At 39.1% G+C, this 19,976-nt stretch overlaps 1 protein-coding gene across 1 annotated transcript; it reads right to left on the bottom strand.

The window, feature by feature from the left end:
• Positions 1–9,507: 9,507 nt before the first annotated feature.
• LOC149299689 (C-terminal-binding protein 2) lies at positions 9,508–14,999 on the bottom strand. The gene is made up of 9 exons (XM_089486085.1): positions 14,951–14,999; positions 14,411–14,565; positions 13,902–14,046; positions 12,048–12,254; positions 11,744–11,958; positions 11,033–11,163; positions 10,804–10,931; positions 10,590–10,710; positions 9,508–9,670 (listed from the first exon to the last, which is right to left on the bottom strand). The coding sequence occupies exons 1-9, from the start codon at positions 14,997–14,999 to the stop codon at positions 9,508–9,510; spliced, it is 1,314 nt and encodes a 437-aa protein (XP_089342211.1).
• Between the last annotated feature and the right edge of the window lie 4,977 nt (positions 15,000–19,976).

The raw sequence follows: 19,976 nt of genomic DNA, 5'->3' as shown, positions 1-19,976 counted from the left end.
ACTATAAAAAGTCAATTTTAATGCCCAACTCTACTGATCCACTCAGTCTAACAATTGTCTAGATCTCACAAATTATTCCCATACATGTAATGTTGTTATTCATATTAGGAATATGCAGACATACGACAATGGTGGGATCAGTCCGGACATCAGGACCTGGATGTAGCACAGTTCTGCTGTAGGTATGCATTAGACAGGCGCACATCTGGATAAAGAAGTAAAATCTATGATATCCATAAAAAGGTTTGTAGTCGGTATTGTCCTCTACATTTAATGAGACATCCAGATTTTTGTCCGCTTGCCCTTTTTTGACAATCCTATGACAGTCCTCCTCTGACAGTTCTACCATAGTTTGTCCTTCAGATCCTGGTTTTGTGATCTGCTTCCAGGGAATTCTGGAGTTATGAAGAGAGACTAAAAAAAGTTGCATCTACAATGTTCAGGCTAGACAAACGGAATCTTACAGAGATACTACAACATTGTATAAATACGTGCAGGGCCATTATAAAGACGTCTTTTAGAACAAAAGCAGGGAGGATAGGTAGAAAAGTTTAACTTGATGTAATTAGGTCTTTTCCGCCTTATTTACTATGTAATCACACAAAGGAAGTGTCATCTTTCTTTATAGACGTTCCTTTCCATTATTCCTTCTGGGCACAGTTTCCCCTTCTTGTTGGGAAATATATATGAAAAAGTTACATACCTGCAACTAGACCCAATAACGGACATTCATAATGTATAGTAAAGGTGAAACTACAACCACCATGCCTCACAGATTCCCAACAGATGATTAATAAACTTGGAATAAGGGCCCCAATGTCACAGTTTTCCACTCCAGATATTGCTCTTGGAGACAATATACTTTGAGCAAGCTAGGTGATAAAACATGTTTTTCTACATCTTGTACAGATCTGCCATTTTTCCAGGACACACTGATTCCAACTCATGTAAGATGCTCAGGGGCGGACTTGGAATAAAAACCAGCTCTTTAAATAATTACCAGCCCCATATTTCATGGTGCCGTTATTGGGCACCCAGCACAATATTTTTTGTTCATTTCTAAACTAGATTTGGAGAACACATTAGTCGTAAATGACACATAAATAGTTAATATTATCACTGGGGCACATGACATCATGCAATGGGCAGGGGCCATCCGGGAGAGCACTGTTCCAATAATGAGAAAAAATACAAATGTAAACATTTTGTAAAACAATTACTTAAAAAAAAAAAAAAGAGTTCTTTTAAATACAGAGATTTCTTTTACAGCAGCTAATAAGCAATGCAAATAAACCTGTACCGCTCCTAAAAAAATTTGATCTAAATGTAAGAAGGAGGGGGAAGTATGTGAGCTGCATGGACAAGTGAGTGAGGCTGTGTGTATGGTGTTAAGAGTCAGTGGGTGTGTATGGACATGTAACTGTATGGTGTTAGAGTGGGGTTGTGTGTGTGTATGTATTAATATATGTATAAGTATCATCATCATACCCACCCACATCATACTTCATTCCTATCCTTAATCACCATCGTCATACCCCCAACCATCGTCATTTCACCCCTTACCACAACATATTGCACCACATGTTGACCACATAGTGCAATAGTACGTGCAAATAACTCACGATACACACTCTAACACACACACACGCATTCACTTGATGTTACATACATTGTCTTTGAGCAGTCATATTTTTGCTGTGAGGTCACGTAACATCGCTGCATTCCCAGCTTTGCGAGTTGGCTGTGCTAACCTACCCCTGAATGAATGGGGCTCAAGACCGGCCCTGAACATGCTGCCCTGCAATATGTGCAATTCATAACTTATTACCTTGTTCCCTTTTGTGAGTGTATTCATCCCCCAAATGCAAGGTAGTACTTGTGCTCTGGAGAAAATAGCTGATGTGGTCAACCAAGGTACATTCGGTCCAGAGCTCTGTTTTAGAGCTTAATGGTATTTGGTATGGGAAAAGTAAGAAGTTTGTTAACAGCCACTCAATTGTATACATTCCAATGCTAAATAAACCCCTATAATGTTGTTTAAAGATAACAATAAGCAATCTATAAATTAGAAACATACAATCATGTGAAAAGGAAAGTACAAACTCTTTGAATTCTGTGGTTTTACATATCATAAAGTAATAAAAATCTGTTCCTTAGCAGGTCTAAAATCAGGTAAATACAACCTCAGTTGAACAACACATGACATATTACACCGTGTCATGATTTATCCAACAAAAATAAAGCCAATGTTTGCCATGGGACCGGTTTTCTCAGGATCTACACCCATGTTGTTAATTTGCTAATTGCTTTAGATTAACTCAGGCAGCCGTTGTATTGGTGGCATGGAGGACGTTAGGACGGGAAATTAGATTGTGTGTTAGTTTGGCTACTTTACACTAACTCCAAAACAAGAAATACTTTTAGCGTACATTTCTCTATGTCGAGATCTCTGATGGTGAAAGTTCTCATGTGTATTTGTTTAACATCATGTTTACAGGATTTCCAGATTATTCATTGTTTTTTCACTTTTAAACCCCCACCTCTCTGGGGGAATCTGGTTGGGAGGACCCTTTGAAGGTGTGGGAAAGAGACAGGACTACCGGAAATGGTAGATTTTGCCACAAGCTAGTTAGTTAGTTTTAACAAATGTAATTATGTGAAAGATGTTGTGATGTTGACTGTTCCACTAAGATTTGTTGACAAGCCTTTAATTGGGACACTTGGTTGGAAAGGAGTAGAAAGACAAATAATGACGCATACCAAACACCAACATTTAACAGAAATTATTATATACTACATATGACAATTTGGGGTTTATCTTACAACCCCATGAAAATTCCTTTTTTAGAATGAACCAATATAGGCTGAAATAGCTATGTCAAACAATATTGCTGTTGGTTGTGTTTCCAAAGTTAATATGTTGAAGTTTGGGAGAATCAAAGGCATGGTTTTGCCTCACTTTTACTTTACGAAGTGGAAATAGTTCTTGTCTCATACTTTACATAAAGTGTAACTATTCTACGGTATCTTACATCATAATTACATGAGATTATTAAATGCAAGGCTCCAGGACTTTTCTCGACACATGCTTCCTGGAACATCAAGCCCTTTGTTATTTAATAGCCAATGAAAATTCTTGGCTACACCACACCTACCAATCATATTCTCTTACATACCCTACAAGACTATTTTAAATATTGACATTAACAATTGATTTAAACCTTGAATCGTTTAGTAAGAGGGTTTAGCTGGACAAAGCGCCTTATTTATCAAAATGAAGCTTTACAAAACCTAATGGCCAAGTAATTCTGGTGTCAAGAATCACACAGGCATTCACATCCAAGGTATCACACATCCACCATAATCTGACAATGCTAACTGCATTGGCCAGATCAAATTTGTACTAAATAATTGCTCCTTTGCAGTGATTTGGAAATGTGAAGGCAGTCTGTATAACAATATCTAGTTGACGAGGAACAAGGGACTAGAATTTTGTCATCAAATGCAATGCTTAATTCCACTACCTTTAAGACTGCCTGAGGGTTTTTTTGTGCCGGTCAATATAGCCGACAGGCCCTATGAGCTCGATATGAAAAGATCAGCATCCTTTAGGTCAGTGCTCTTCAAACTTTTTTTTTTTGCGGTGACCAAGTTTTATAACATCACACTCCTAGCCCCATTCATGTTTACAGTGGAGGGCATGTAGCGTTTGGTCCAAACGGCCCAGCGATAGAGCGGCATATAAAAATCATTTGGAAGCCAGTTATCAGAGAAATGTTATTTCATTAACTCAAATTCTTTAAAAAGTGCTTACAGTGTTAAATACTATTGTGTAGTGCGCAAAACAGTGAGGGCAAATTGTTAACCCTGGAACAGCTTGACAGGCACTCGGCGACACTGTACTAGATCCCTACCCTATGTTTTAAGCATCCTGCTTCGGAAATTACCAGCCCAACAAAAGAGGCTTCTTAAAATATTATAAGAAGTTATCTATGGAAGTCTGCCTGCATTTAACTTGTTATATTTACTTTGTGAAGTGGATGAAATATTACTTGGCTCCATCTTTTTCAACCTAATTGAAGATTAGTGTGTCTAGCAGGCTAGTGTTCAATGAGCATGGCCGGTTAACAGCCGATGACCATGCTGCCACGTGACACCTACCACAAGACTAGTTAACAGCTGTTAAAAGGTTAACAAGCACAGAGAACCTGCTCATTTACCTAAAGATGGGTACCGAGGAGGAAAACACTTTCGCCGACCGGGGAGAAACCATCCCTTTAATGAGGACAGACAAAATGTAGAACATTGGTTGTAGGACTTTATTAAAATATTAGAGAAATGATTAGGAGACAAAACTATCCTCTAACAAAATCATTTTCTAAGTACTACAAGTGAAAAAAAAAATTAAAGTTTTTGCAGTTAGACAAAAAGGAAAAACAAAACAAAAAACAAAACAGAACACTTGTTAACAGACAGCTTTTCAATGTTTCACAGTTTTAGCTATCCAGCTGAAAAAGGCATATTGTTCATTGTCTACAAAAATATATTTCTGACACTCCGAGTAATTTATAAAAAGCTGGTCAGCTGTGCATATAACCTGTAACAAACCAACACAAGATCGACCACACAACACTGCACCTTTAGGACATAGGGTCAGCTCAGTCCATGCAGGGTTAATACAAGATCACCCGTTGCAGATGTGGAGTCACTGTACAGGGAAATATACTCTCTACTACCCTCTCCATGCACATTGGGGACACGGCCGATGACGGGAAAAAAAAATAAAAAAAAAAATACCCCAGATACAACCCCAACCACTGGGAGACGCCTGCTTTAGGAATAATTAAAACACCCCAGATATCCAGTGCAACACGGAAGAGGTGCAGAATGGAAATAACGCAGAGATTCTACAGGCAGCGGAATCCCGCATGAACTGGGAGCCTTCTAACTTTCCCAGACATTTGTTACAGACCATATTAATAAATCACGAGTCTCCCCCACCACTGCTGAAATTAATTTGCAATCAACAGAATTTCCAAATGCCAGTCACCTGCTGAAATGGTTTCTGAAATAACAAACCAACAAAACAAGAAAACAAAAACAAAGAAAACCCGCTATGCGTGCATCATCTCGAGGTGCGGAGAAGTCTCGCGTTGAGCTTATTTATGAAGCATTTTTTATTTAAACAGTATAAAATAAGGCTCCTTTTAAAGGAGAGCAGATAAAATGTCATTTCACCAGATGTGGAGATTTTGTTCTGTGTGCTGGGTTGCTGTTTATTCAAAAACCATTAAGACTTTTGGTGTTTTGCCTCCCAAGACATCAAAGTAAGAGGTCACTACATGCGGCCTCCCAAGCTACGCTAACCTGTTGGCTTTCATAGGACCCCGAACCCTCCGCGGTGCTAGAATAGCTTAGAAACTGTTCGATAAACCTCCAGAAATGAGAAAATATCCGCAATCTTAACATTTTATTTTGGACACATTTCAAAAAATTAAAAACCCAAATGATTGGCCCATAATTACGTTTCCTTAATAATTAAAAAAAAAAATGAAGGAAACACACACCCCAAATCTGCTCATTTGGCAAACAGTTTTATGTGTCATACGCTACATAAAAAAGTAAACCACTTGCCTAAATGCTTGCACTATAGTTAGTTACATGGACTACAGTTTCCAAGGAGGGGTGCTGGGTCATGCGTCAAAGAAAGACCACTCGTAATCAAACAGAGCCGCCTAGTTTAGTTTCTCATTGTTTAACCCCTTCACATCCATAGAGACATTCTATGCCATCATGATTTTTGCTGTACATTCATTTCATCACGACAGAACGGAATGTCATGCGTTTAGATGAGCGGCTTGCTTCAGTGCAGATTGATACCGAGTGGCTCCCAGTACATGTTCGCTCTCCCTCCCAATCTGACATATATATGTCATGTTTTACCCCTTAGGATAATCCAACCTCTTAGGAAAGAGATCAGTGTGGTTTATCAGTAAAAAAAAGCAAATTAAAGTGAACATGGGTTTCATACTATACAACTGGGGCTGCCTGAGGATTATGGGAGCTGCTGCCCTGCAATAACAAGATGGAAGAGCTGGCTAGCCCTAACTTAAGGCAAAAGACTCCTGGAAATATGCAAAATAAACATACAGCACCTAAAGAGTTAAAAATGCAAGCCATATACGATCTGTACGCTGGTTATGCAGAACACAGAAAAATGGTGGACTCATAGTAGATGCTAAATCAGAGTTCTAAATATACCACAGAAAACTAGACAAGGAATAACCGTCAAATGGAATCCAAGACAAAAATATTTCTTTATAATTATCCACAGTCAAGAAAAATCTCTTAAATGACAGCACCCGGAATCACAGTCATTTTGCAATCATTTAATTGTAGAAAAAATCACTAGGTGCTAAAAAGGATACATTTGAATTATATAAATTAATACTCTTTAAGCGGATTCTAAGATTACAAAATAGGAAAGCATAAAAAAGAATGGATGCTAAACAAGAAATAAACAATGAAGCACTAGGAACAGAATGAATCACTGCATAACATTGCTTTCACAGTCCAGGGTCAGTCACAAAAAAATGAAGTCCATTTTCTTAAACAAAAATATGAATTCCTGTTAGTATTTTATATGCATCTTTTTGCATCACACGGACCGAACAAACATAAACGGGCATCAGTAACCAATCAGTAATAAGCTGCTTTGTTCCAGGCAGCAACATGGATTGCTGGAATAAAGATACGCAAGAGTGGCCATAATTGAAGACGCTACTTCCCTTAAAAAGGTAACAATATATACTTCTATAACTGCCCACGTTATGTGCACATACCATTTAGGATAGTTCTCGCTACAGTACTTTAGAAAACCTATCCAGTGCTGCCTTTTCTTGCATCCGGTAGAGCCAGAGGTCCTGCTTTCCAACACATAGAAATGAACTGTCTGGGTCAGTGAAGAGACCTCTTATCTTTTGTCAAGAACTTGGCCAGCCCGTTGGGACTAGAAAGACTCCAGCTCTTCACGGTATAAGAACGAGCAGCACATTTTCTAACTTGTAGCAGCAAGAAATGTCAAGAAAAAGAGTAGGTACACACAACGTTGCCCTTTATACCAAAAAGCAAAAAAGTTAATGTATACAGTTCGTTTCACAAATTCATTTAGAAATCATAGCTTTAGTTGGAATTGTCAATCACATTCATAAGCTGTATTTGAACACATCAAAAGAGTAACATATAATATAAGCTAGGGGTGGCAAGGAGCACTCTCTACTGGAGCTACCAAGGTAGATACAGCATAAACACGCATATGCATTGTATAGCACATATATAAAATGATGATGAATGACACAGCAGGGACTGATGAAACAACCCTAATACCTCCTTTGTCATTTTAACCATTAAGTTGCTTGCAACTCTCTTGTGCAATGCATATATGTTTTTGTGTCCCCCTTTATAAACATCTTTTTGTTAATGATATGCGCCACTTAAATACTCCTGACTACATTTCAGTTATCCAGAATACGTTCCAATGCAGGGTTCGCCGTAGCTATTTAGCGGCTGTACTCAACCACCCATGACAGCCGACCACGTATGTTAACATGTACATCAAGGTACACTTGGTTGCTGGCCATGTTGGTCACACAGATGGGCTGCTTTCAAATAGCACAATGTCAACTAAGTCTGCACTTGGAGCAAAAGTTGTCAAGATACACACACACACACGTTATATTATTTTAGCACTAAGCCAGATACCGCAGGCAAATATTACATGTCACAGATTTAAGTTTTCCATTTCAAACCAATGCCGAGATAAATAGATGGGCACCGTTTTTATAATTCAGTATGATGACAGCCTAGATGAAGGCACAAACTAGTTAACGCCTTTCATTTTATTACATATTCCATGATTTATCTTGTCTGACTGGAGGCCTTTCCCTATCAATTCATTTATTTAAAATCCAAAGCTTCTTCAATTAATATACTATTTGCAACGGTTCGGAAAACATCAGAAGTGGATAGAGGGCGATAGCCTAGATCACGGGGCGTTGTAAACCTTTCGGTTGACATTGGTTATTAAGCTGTAGTCTCTTATATATATATATATATATAGCCTTTCACGTGATCCCCAATTGTAAATTTTGCAAAGGGGTGCTAGGAATGCTGGCATAATACAAGAGCGCTTCCATTTTATTTTAGTAATGAGTTGCTACCCACCCCAAAGCATTTAGCCCGGAGTGTTAGGGAAACCGCATTACTAAAACTACCAAAATAAGACTGAGGTTTACTTTAGAATCTTATTAGATTGACTGCTTTATTGAAAGGTATGTTGCTCATCTAATATTTTTTTTTGTTTTTACCAAGACTGTGCTGTGTCAGGTTCTGATTCTCTGTTGAATTATAAAAGGAAAATGCACGACCTTTGATCGACCTACATGCATATTAATACACTAAAAAAGGTAGAGTTTGGTGAATGAGGCCCATATAATAGTAAATCCAGCTGATTGGTGAGCCTTTGACACTACTTTAATACAGCATTGGTACTCCTGTATTATGCCCATGAAATTAGTTTGGGAGACATCATGGAATCCCATTCCAAAAAAAGTTAAAAACAGCAGTGTAAACATAACACATTTAGAAAAAGAAATGCCTGGAGGGATTAGCGTGAGGAAAAATATACACAAAGCCATGAACTCTGATAAATCAATAGGCCATCAACTAAGCATTTATTGCCTTGGACAACAGCCTTAAGTACATCCAGGGTACAAAAGCGTACTCCCTAAAACAGAACACAGATTCTTATTGTAGCAAAACCCGAGGAAGGAAATCTGCTTTGGACTGCTTGATCTCATGCCCAAACTCTATTCAGAAAACAAGGATTTAGTTTGGCTTTCTTTTTAACCAATAAAACGATCCCAAAGACAATTTCGACTCGCTCGCTTTATTCGCTTTCTAGACCACCTATAACTTTTTATATAGTGGACTTTAAAATAATCTATTGTTTTTGTTTCGCTTCTCTACCAGGAAGGCCAGGGGTTAAAGTACACAATCCATCAGACGCTACTGCTAAGGTTTGGTGATGCCTCCGCTCCCTGAGACAACTGGGCACGTGACGCGCTAGCGAAAACAGGAGAGATGAGCCTGCCCAGCACACAGAAGGATAACCCACCCGTATTGTATTACACGTAAAACTAAAAATTGATTAAAAAATATATCTGCTGAAAGGCAATATTTAAATGTTTCCAGACAATAATATGATCATCCTTTCTGTTGTGAGGAGAGATGATACACCTCAGGGTTTGCAGCCTCGTATCATTCTTCTCGTGGGTTTAGCTGCTGATAGACCTGGAGATTCCTGCTTCTCTCCCCCCCCCACAACCAACGTGAAGAGGGGGGAGATAAATAACAAATATTGTGGTGGTTAAAATAAAAAGGAAATCAAAACGAAACAAAAATATATATATATATATATATAGGAAGGCAAAATAGGACACCATGTTGCTACTGGTCAGTAGGAATCTCTCTGTCTGGGTCTGGTTTACTGGTCTGTCCAGGGGATGGCGTGTGAGACACGGTGGGGATTAAGGGATGCGATGAGGCTACCAGCCCTTCCACTGCAGATGGATGTCCTGGGGCAGCTACTCCAACAACTCCAGAGGGAAACCTGAAACACAGTGGATATCAAGTACATGCAACGGTTAAGATTAAATGACACCTATTATTGGCATTGTGTTGCAGGGTGCAAATAACACCATTGGGACAGCGTGGCTTTTACCACAGGGAGCTGACACACACTTTCAAGATGTCACCTCTGAGGACATCACGGTAAAAGCAGTGAAAGGCAGAATTTAGTACACTATAGTTGTATATAACTTCAGATGCTACAACTGGAAAAAAAACTAACCAATGCTGTCCATTGTAGTTGTTCACTAAAGAATCAGTTACACACGCCTCACTGGACCAAAGGAAAAAAAAACATTTGGTACTTGGATCATGTGCGAACCTGGTACCTGGGCAATATGGGGCAAGGATTTAGTGAAAAGTTGTAAGGACCATTACAGAATTCATATAGAAAGTTCAGTTCCTGTGTACCACCACATTTTGGTGGCCAGACCTTTTTTATTTATTTATTTATTTTTTTAACTCTAAACATTCACATTTGTGGATAACAAACTTTAGCCCCTTTATCTCACTAAGTAGGGTTCAATGCCATCATGATGGCTTGGAACAGCACATCTTTAAATCGTTAACGGTTCAAAGTGCATAGGGACTCGCAACCTGCAATGCTGCCCCTGAACATGATTGCTGTTATTCAACCACCCTCTGATCAAAAAATTGCTGGGGGAACAGGTGGCATGGAAAGCAATACAATGACATTTGTAAAATAGCCGCAGTTGTCTGCTTTTTAGAAATGTATACTATTTGCTATTTGCCTGTTTTGAACAGTTTAAGCTAATAAACCTATAGTGCCTTCTGGTATTTGCCTTCATGTTTGGATTTTTTTTTGTGTCAAAACTCTGGGATGAATGCCCGTTTCTTTGGTTTGTCAGTTGAAAAAAAGAAAGATAAAATATTTTAACTACCTATATCCTGGTGCCCCATTCAGTTCTGGATGGACAGCAGCTGGCTCAATTCCTGACCACTGTGCAGCTGCTAACAAATATTCCTTATTTACACAGTTCCGCAACGCATCAGGGATTGGGCCTGTGGAGACAAAGATAATTCTGTGATGTGGGACTGTCCTAAATTTTTGATTCCATACACACACACACACACCATTAGTACTCATTATTTTACCTGCAATGGCTCTACGAATTTCTTTAGCTGCCTCTTCTCTTGCCTCAATTGAAGCATGTTCACTGTACCAAGCAGTGTGTGGGGTGCAGATCAGGTTGGGAGCATCTTTTAAAGGACCCTGAGAAAAACTGATAGGGACGAGAAACAAACATATCAACAAAATACAAACATGGTATGTTAAGCAAAATCGCATATTGTGGGCTAATTGATATACGGGGAGACTGAATACCTAAAAGGTTCGGATTCATGAACATCTAAAGCAGCACCGCGAATTCTGCCATCTTTTAAAGCCTGAGCCAGTGCCTTCTCATCCACAAGGCCTCCGCGAGCAGTGTTTACCAAGAAGCATCCCTGACGCATCTAGAATTGAAGCATATAATCAGAAAAATGACTGATCAAGCTGAAAACCAAAAACCTTTCACCAGAGATGGAAAGGCTATGGCCCATCTAAAGTTAACAGGGGTTCATCACACCAAATAACCTAAACACACCAAAAAGCAAAAGTTGCACGGACCTGACTTAGGCAACATTTGGTCAAATCCACAATGAAATACAAACATTGTCCCACTGTGTTTGAGGGACTATTTATAAATTAAGAGTGGGACTATTTTTTTTTCTACAAGCCAGACAAGCATTGCTCAAGAAAAACACTATCCTGTGGCTACTGAAAACTATATTTTGGCTCTTATAATTACCACCAATTTTGATCCATTTAATAAAGGAGGTACACAGCAGACAATATTATGTTATTGAATATATAAGTCTAATACTTGTGACTGTCTCGAAGCCTTTTAAAAAAAAATCGAAACAAGGAAAACACCAAACAAGGAATTGCATTTGTGAATGCTTTCATTATGCAGCATTTAATGGTCTAAAATTATTACCAAGACATCCTTTTACTGTTATGGCTTGTAGCAACTAACGTGTGGGTGATGCTCACCTGTTTTATAGTGAAGTCATTGATGAGATGATGGTTGTGCTCGTTTAGACTGCAGTGCAACGTGATACAATCGCTGTGCATCAGAAGCTCCTGAAGAGTTCCAATCCTCTGCAAACCCAGTGAGCGTTCAACCCCATCCGGTAAGTAAGGGTCATAAAAGATGACCGTGAAGCCAAAAGTCTTCGCACGCAGAGCAACTGCCTGGCCTACCCGACCTGAAAACAAGGGATGCAAAGACAGACCTTTCATTGTAGTTGTTAAAGGGGATACGCTAGAATGGCAACATAATCAGAAGCAACTTTACCAAGTCCGATGATGCCCAGCGTCTCCCCTCTGATCCTGGCAGCGCCCCCTGCAACTTCTCGGATTTGTTCCACGCTGGATGCTCTGTTCCCCTCTCGCATAGCTTGATGCAGCCATGTAACACGCCGGTACAGGTTCAAGATGTGGCAGAGCGTTGAATCGGCCGTTTCCTCCACTGAAGATGAGGGAACGTTGCACACAGCAATCCCTGGCAAATAAAGTTACATGTATTCTTCAGAGGCATAAAGTACAGAAAGTACATCAGTCTGACACATTTTGATGTCGATGTATCTTCAGTTACATTATTACATTATTACTGTGCAAGCTTAAAAAAGCCCGTAAATTTCACAATGGATGTGAAGGGACAATATTTACTAAACCTCCATGTAAAAACATAAGCAGGAGTCAATTGTTTCCAATACGCTATGTCAAAGAAAATCTACCTTCTGTCTAGGGATATATATATATATATATATATATATATATGGCTAAAGTCTCTGGTAAGCGGTACACTACGAGGACACAGTCTCTATAATTAGATAAAGGGAAGAGTAAACCGACACACCGCAAACTGGACAAGAGCTTAGCCAATCCTGCTCACTTTCTCCAATTCACATTTTAAAAGTTATGGATTAAACCTTGGGAAAAATGATGCATTTTGATGAAGTCAGTTCCCTAATTACGACACAACATAAAAACTAATGTTATGAAGAACACCAGTGTTGATGATATAACCTGCACATTGGTCTAGGAAATACATTAAAGGTCTAATAAGAGAAAAAGCGTCTGAAATCCGCAAGGTTTTAAAGGAGAAGCACTGTAAGACAGCAATGTTTTATGGAAGCTGGTACGGTGGGAGATAATTGTATGAAGATACATTTGCTCCTTGTCTCGTGTTCTGCAATTTTGCCTATTTTTCAAATTGATTTGTTTGAATATTTTGTGGCTTGTAGTACTACACAGAGGTAGTATTAGAGTAGTATGGGTATTGCGCCCCAGTGAACTCAAGGTATTGTGTTTAAAGACCTTGGTAAACAAACAGGCTTCAATTGGATCCAAAAGAAGCATGAATGGTCTCCAAGTTTGGGAACAACGTCCTATGGAAAGAAAAGTTGACCTTTGTCCCATGTGCCATGTTATGCCAGGGGAAATGCTAATATCCATTCCACATTAAGAACCTTGCACCAATGGTCAAGCATGGTGGTGGCAGGTCATGGTTTGGGGAACCACAAATTCATCTTTATATCAGACTTTTACAGAACAGGGTCATACATAATGACCCGAAGCAAGGCTGTGCCAGAATAGGTAGGAAACAAGAAACTGTGCATTTTGGAACAGCCTGATCTAAGTGCAAACCTGTTCATATACAATGGCAGTACGTGAAAAACAATGCTTGAAAACACAGATTTCAGTATAAGCAGAGAGAAATTGTCCAAAATTCCAACTTCTGACTTCTTACCAACTGGAAAAACAAAGCCATGCGAATGTGTGGTTAAGTTTCCAATGCATTTAGTCGTATTCTGGTGTTGACAAATATAACTTAGAAGGCAACCCAACATTTAAACCAGTAGATGAGACTTGGTAACCCCCGTGAATGAAAGTGGGATTTTCACAGAAACATTAAACAGAAGCCCAACAACAAGGGGGGGGGGGGGGTTATGTTTTGCAAACAATTTGCATTGCAATTCAGAGATAAAGTAGTGTTCCTATTGCTCTTGAAGAATATTTAAGTAAAAAAAAAATCTCTCTGGATTAATAACCAAAGGAAAATGTTGATCATGACGGAACGTGCCACTTCCTCCCAACACACAGAATGTAAAAATAGCTCTAATAATAATTTTAAAAAAAATCTTACCTAGTTCAGCTGCAGACTTAATGTCAATATTATCATATCCACTGCCAATCCTTATAATAATACGAAGAGCTTTGAACTTTTCCAGGTCTTCCCGGGACAGGGAGATAGTGTGATACATTAGGGCTCCCACTGCTTCACTTAACACCTATAGGGAGAGAGGACACAGTGTGATGCAAAGGCTTTTTATTACTCCGCTATTCAGTTTTGAAAGCACGATTAGTACGAACATTCTGAAGCTACATAAAGATGAAAGTTTTCATGATTGTGTGCTATCATTAATCTTTATAGCCCTTAAAGTCTACATGATCTCGTATATATATATATATATATATATATATATATATAATATATAGACACATACACACAAACGACATATGTACACAAGTCTGCTCAGTCACAACAAGCATTCTGAACGTCAGCCAACTACCCTTTTGATGGCATTTTGTAGATAACAATCCCTTTAGTCTATAACAAACAGGAACGGATGTAATTCAGAACATGGTCCTTACCTTCTCATGAATTTCCTGGGTGGATTGAGCATCACAGAATGCTACCGTAGCAACATCTTTCAAGATGGGCATCTCAACTGTGCAATCCCTGCCGTCTAAGAGAGCTACCAAAGGACGGACAGGCATTGGGCCATTCAAGATAGGGGGTCTGATTCCTAGAGAAACCACAACAATAATAATAGAGGGAAAAAAGTTAACTTGACAGCTGTAAGTCAGTGTTTTGTTATAACCAGCACGAGTAGATATTTTATAAGATGAAATATTGTTAGGTTTGCAAAGGGGAAACATAGCTCGGAACTATGAGCGGATCATGGGGGAAAAGGAGTGTTGGAACACGATGGAAGACAGATATATATATAGTTATCTCATATGATAGCACAGAAAGCAAGCTAATATATAATGGGACAGGCATATTTAGCACAGTGCCCCTTGCATTTGGTTCTAGTATTACTAAACTTGTCATGTCGCCATCTACTGTAATGGATCTACCCAAAGAACATGCCGGGGCTTTATTACTATAATCTTAGGAATCCAGCTCACCTTCACAGATCCTGTCCAAACGTTGCCGCTTCACTTTGTGTTTATCCATGCTTCTGAACTCTGTAGCCTACCGGGGAATAAACACTCAATACATTTCGCAACATATCCGTCTTTGGACTAAGAAACACAGACAGAAACAATGCTAAGGAACTATAAACATACATAATGCGTGTAAATCCTGGGTTTGTTCATTGAATATATGTTCTGGATCCCCGTTTTATTGCTACCCAAATAAAACATGCATTCCAGACACATGAGGGCTATTCTCTATCACCGCATCACAACATGGGACACTACAGCACACCTTTAATTTGTAGGTACTAACAACTAAGTTCACTCAGCAAATGGAACATCCATCAAAAAACTATTTTGGAAACCTCGGATACGTATGAATCCCGGGAAAGGTTCTAGTTATTCGGGGGATCTGGAATTGTTCCATGTCTGCCTAATATTGACACACAAAGGGTCCTTGTGGGAGCCTACAGGATCTCAAGCCTTCAAGGCATTCAATCGTAAGGACGTATAAATCATGGTAACGACTTCTCTGGCTTTGTATAGTAGCTTAAGCATAGCATAGGACAAAAGCAAACACATACATACAATAAACATACACACGTTACAAGTAATAGCACACATGAGTTTATAACCACAGAACACACACAATCTGTCCTATAGAACGAGAGCTCCATGTGAACAGGACAGAAATATCTGCCCCACGCTTAATAGATCCGGAGAGGCTAATTACGAGTATAATGCATGGATTGGCGAACAGGGACCCTTCTTCCTCTTTCCACACTGTAGCCGCGTTATGTGCTCTCGAGTCCCCCCCCCCCATTGATTAGCTCTACATTTGCCGTACTCTCACCTTCTCCTCCCCTCCGGTCCCGTCGCGCTCTCAGCCGAAGCTCGTACAGGAAACAGGAAGTGATGGCCGAGAGCGTCAGCGAGACTGTAAGCGGCGGGAAAGAATCCTCGGCTTTTTTCCCCCTCACCAGAACGCCCCCTGCAGTCGGTCCGCCGAACGTGAGGAGCGCGCTAGAGGATTAAAGCGTGAAAGCATCGCGCGTTTCTTTCTCACAGTGACACCTAGCGGACAATCAGCTAATAGCCTTTTGTCCACGGCGTCTCCCAGACCACCGTGATATCAGGCAACAGGATAGCGCTCGCGTTTAATATCACCGGAAGCAGAAGAGTAAGATACGCCCACAACAAGTAAGACTTCCCGTGTCAGCACAGCCCTTTTACCTAAAGGCATATGGGCGATAGCTGTAATGCATATGCATTAATATATGTGTAAACCATAGTTTACAAAATGAAATAAGGAACATGTGCATCAGTACAAAAAAAATAAATGTATGTATATATATATATATATATATATATATATATATATATATATATATATATATATATAGCACTGATTAGAGTGTAAACTGCTCAGGATAGGGTGATTACTTCAGCCATGTTTTCCAAAACATAAATTTCCTATGTTGTGGACCACTCTATAGGATAAGAACCTGTTAAACAATATTATCACATGTAACATAATAGACTATAAGCTCACAAGCCCAGGGTCCTCTTCTGCTGCAGCAGTATATTTTAGCCCCTTTGTGACCGGCTGTATTAACAGTTCTGTGGCGTTTAGCTGTAATTTTCTAATTTAATGTACCAACGCCTTATTTTTTTCTTTTTAAAGATTTTTTCAGGAAAAGGTCCTTCTTTACATAACATTATTTTGGTAATACGATAATGCATTATATTAAAATATATATGGTGAACAGTTGAAGAAAATAAAAATACACTTTCTCACTTTTGCTTGAAAAGTAGGGGTGGGGCACATTGTTTGGGCACTTCATTTTTTTCTTTTTTACATTTTCTTGTAACTGGGTGGTTCCCTTATGTCATGGTGACACGTTTTTTTTTTTTTTTTTTATATTTTTTTACTGTTTTCGGCCAATCAAAGACAACCGTCTTGTGAGAGGCGGTCATTGTGATCACTCTGGAGCGCGATCAAACGGCGGCCTTGTTTTTGGTGTTGCTGAAAGCTTTGATAATGAATGCCGTGCATGTACGTCAGTTGTTGTTAAGGGGTTAACCATGAACCAAGTGCTATCCCTACACATATAGTGTAATCCAAACTCCTGTTTGTGTGAAATATTTTGGTGTGGCCCAGGGCTAACTTGGCACACTGTGTAAAAGGAGTGCATGTACATTACAGAATAGACAACTGTAGTCATATGTCATATAAGGGTACTCTAACACATATAGCACACACTTGCTTCATGGCAGCAATGCAGATAATCAGTTGTCGAAAAGAGCTCCAGTTGAAATCAATGGAAGTAATTTCTGCATGCAAGCGTGGGGGTCTCACAGACCAACACAAAAAAAGAACCTATACAAAAAACATAGAACGGTTTCCTAAGACTTCAAGAAAATAATTTGGGGAAGGTGGCCTTTTTTAACCCCTTAAGGACAATGCATTGTGAGCCCATACTTGTATGGGCTTTGTTGTGAAGGGGTGGAAATTGTTTTCTATATAAATGTGTAATTCCTTAAAGAATGAAGTGCAGAGATGACACAGCATTTCTCAGACAGGTAAATCTACTTTCTGTATGATATCTACTCAATTTAAGATTTCAGTGTAATCTCAGTTGAGCACGGGTCGGACAACACGCAGGAAATGCTTTGGTCCTCTCCATAGGCAAATGGATCTCTATGCCATTTATGGATCAGCAAATTTACCTGCAACTATGAGATGACCCTGAATAACACAGTTCAATCAGTGAAAGACTCTTAAAAACACACATGTAAATATGCATTAGGCAGGGTCATCCAAGAGTTGGCCCATCATAATGTAAATAGAAGCCAGCGAGAAGAAGCTGTTTAACAAACTCTCCGGTTGAGTTTTCCTACTTGTAAGAACCAGCGCAAAAATATTTAGCTCCATTTAGTAAACATTGACAAATTTGGTATATACAGTTATAAAATAGGCGTTATCACTAAACAATAAAATAATATAATAACACAGCAGATAGTTAATCCGCCCCGACAGAATACCTTAGTCTCTCCCTAAGAGGATGTCTGATGTATGGAATAGAACGATAGAGGAACGCATGTATGTAACAGCTAATATTATACAGAATCTATAGATCTTCAGGCCTGTAGGATAATAGTAACTGTGTACTATGCTTACTATACTACACTGTGTATAGTACCACATTCGTGTAGCAAATGTCAAAAGCCAGGGATTTCTTTGTATACTTTTTGTTAAGAGTTGCAAATATTTGGGGAACAAAAACAAGAACGAATACTTTTAGTGGCAGAAAAGATACTCACAAATTTATTTCCATACAACTGTCGGAAGAAGCAAGTTGCCCTATTTTTACAATGAACTTTGAGAATGCAACAAGACTTTACATTTTTTATTTGAATTCATCTTCGTCTTGGTTTTATTCTATTATCTTTTCTAGGCCAGTGTTATCCTTTTCACTAACCAGAAGGGAAACAACGTTGTAGTGTGCTGATGGGAAGCAAATGAACAAAAATAAACCCTCGAACAATACATTTGAAATATAAAAATAAGAATTTACAACAACATTTACAACACTGTCATGGTAACACAGTAACTGTAAAATTTAGGGATTTCATCCATGTTTTCCCATTTTAAAACTTTTTATATATGTCCCAGTGAATGAACCAATGGGCTGCTTCACTTATATATGTAAGGGTTTTCCAGTGGTATAGTAACGCCGTTCCAAGCAGTTAGTATTGGCAGGGAATAGTGATCTCACACCGTTTTATAACATGAGAGACATTCTGCAACACAGTTATAGAATAAAATGCATTAAGACAGTACGTTCCAAAGCACAGATTATGTGTTTTGATAATACATCGTAAATCACTATTGTCTCAATACTGTGGGGGGCATTGATTAAGATATATTTAAATAACTTATTATGGGGGGTGTGAAAAAGATCCAGAATTCATTTATTTGAACAGGAAAAAAAGCACCTAGGATGGACCCTAGCATCACAGTACTAAAAACTTCTCTCACATCCTTGCCCATGTATAGAGACAGAAAAAAGGCAAATGAATAAAGGCATAACATGTAGCCCAAATTGCGTCTTTAGTCAAAGCCTTTAGAGCCTCAGAGGTTCCTTGTTCTGAAGAAAGCTCGTAGGAGCAGAATAATATATAATAAAAACTTTGACTAAACACCAGGAAAGGAAAGACTACATTTCTGTGGCATTTTAGATCACCTTGTTCTATGATTGATACAACTCCAGTGGGAGAAAAATCAACTGCCCCACCCCAAACAAATAAAAATTAAATTAATCTTCACTCTTCAGCTAGAATTCATTACTCACAAAAGAGTGGATTTATGTTTCTATTTAAAAAAAACCAAAAACGTAAAAAAACGGTGTGGAACTTTCAGCCTGACTACTATCGTCATTTACGAGCCACCTAGCTGGCAGATAATGATTACAGATAGCCACACGAGAGAGAATTTAAAGGCTACTAACGACATCCCAAGTGAAACACCGTCACATGGACTGTTGTAACAAATGGCTAGCTGAAGAGGTTCTTCAAGCATGGTCACTTTAGGTTTCCCCACTGAACATTTTGCACCATATTAAAAAGAATTGTGAAAAAGGAGTAAAATTTGCTTAAAACACAGTGAATAAAGTACACCGAATAAACCCGGCAGTCAGGAGATGATGCCCCATCTTTAGGGCGTGCCAACCACGCACACTGGAGTCTATTTCCCATTTACTTCAAGCAGATCCGCGCAGCCTTTCTTTAATAAATACAGGGTCCCCCTCATTCCTCTCTTCTGCAGACTGCCTCTACAGAAACCTGGAAGCGGAAGTAGGAAGTATACTTTTTGCACGCGCTCTGTAGCACTCCTACTGGAACCAGGAAGTAGCCAATCACGTGTATGCTACTTACACTGTTCAGAGAGCATTCTATTGGTAAACACTATGTGAATTTGCTTCCTGGTTTCGGTAGAGGCAGCAGGGGGAGG

The sequence above is a fragment of the Sceloporus occidentalis genome, unplaced genomic scaffold, assembly GCF_023333645.1.
Source record: "Sceloporus occidentalis isolate IW3139 unplaced genomic scaffold, rSceOcc1.0.p SCAF_28, whole genome shotgun sequence".
NCBI lineage: Eukaryota > Metazoa > Chordata > Lepidosauria > Squamata > Phrynosomatidae > Sceloporus > Sceloporus occidentalis.
This window is presented reverse-complemented; position numbering and strand designations above follow the sequence as displayed.

Coding starts and splice junctions, on each gene's coding strand:
- LOC149299689 (XM_089486085.1), bottom strand. CDS start 14,999: ATGGATAAACACAAAGTGAAGCGGCAACGTTTGGACAGGATCTGTGAA. Junction 12,255..13,901: donor TAAGTCTGCAGCTGAACTAG/GTAAGATTTTTT, acceptor TTTATTTGCCAG/GGATTGCTGTGTGCAACGTT. Junction 9,671..10,589: donor AATGGGGCACCAGGATATAG/GTAGTTAAAATA, acceptor ACTGTGTTTCAG/GTTTCCCTCTGGAGTTGTTG.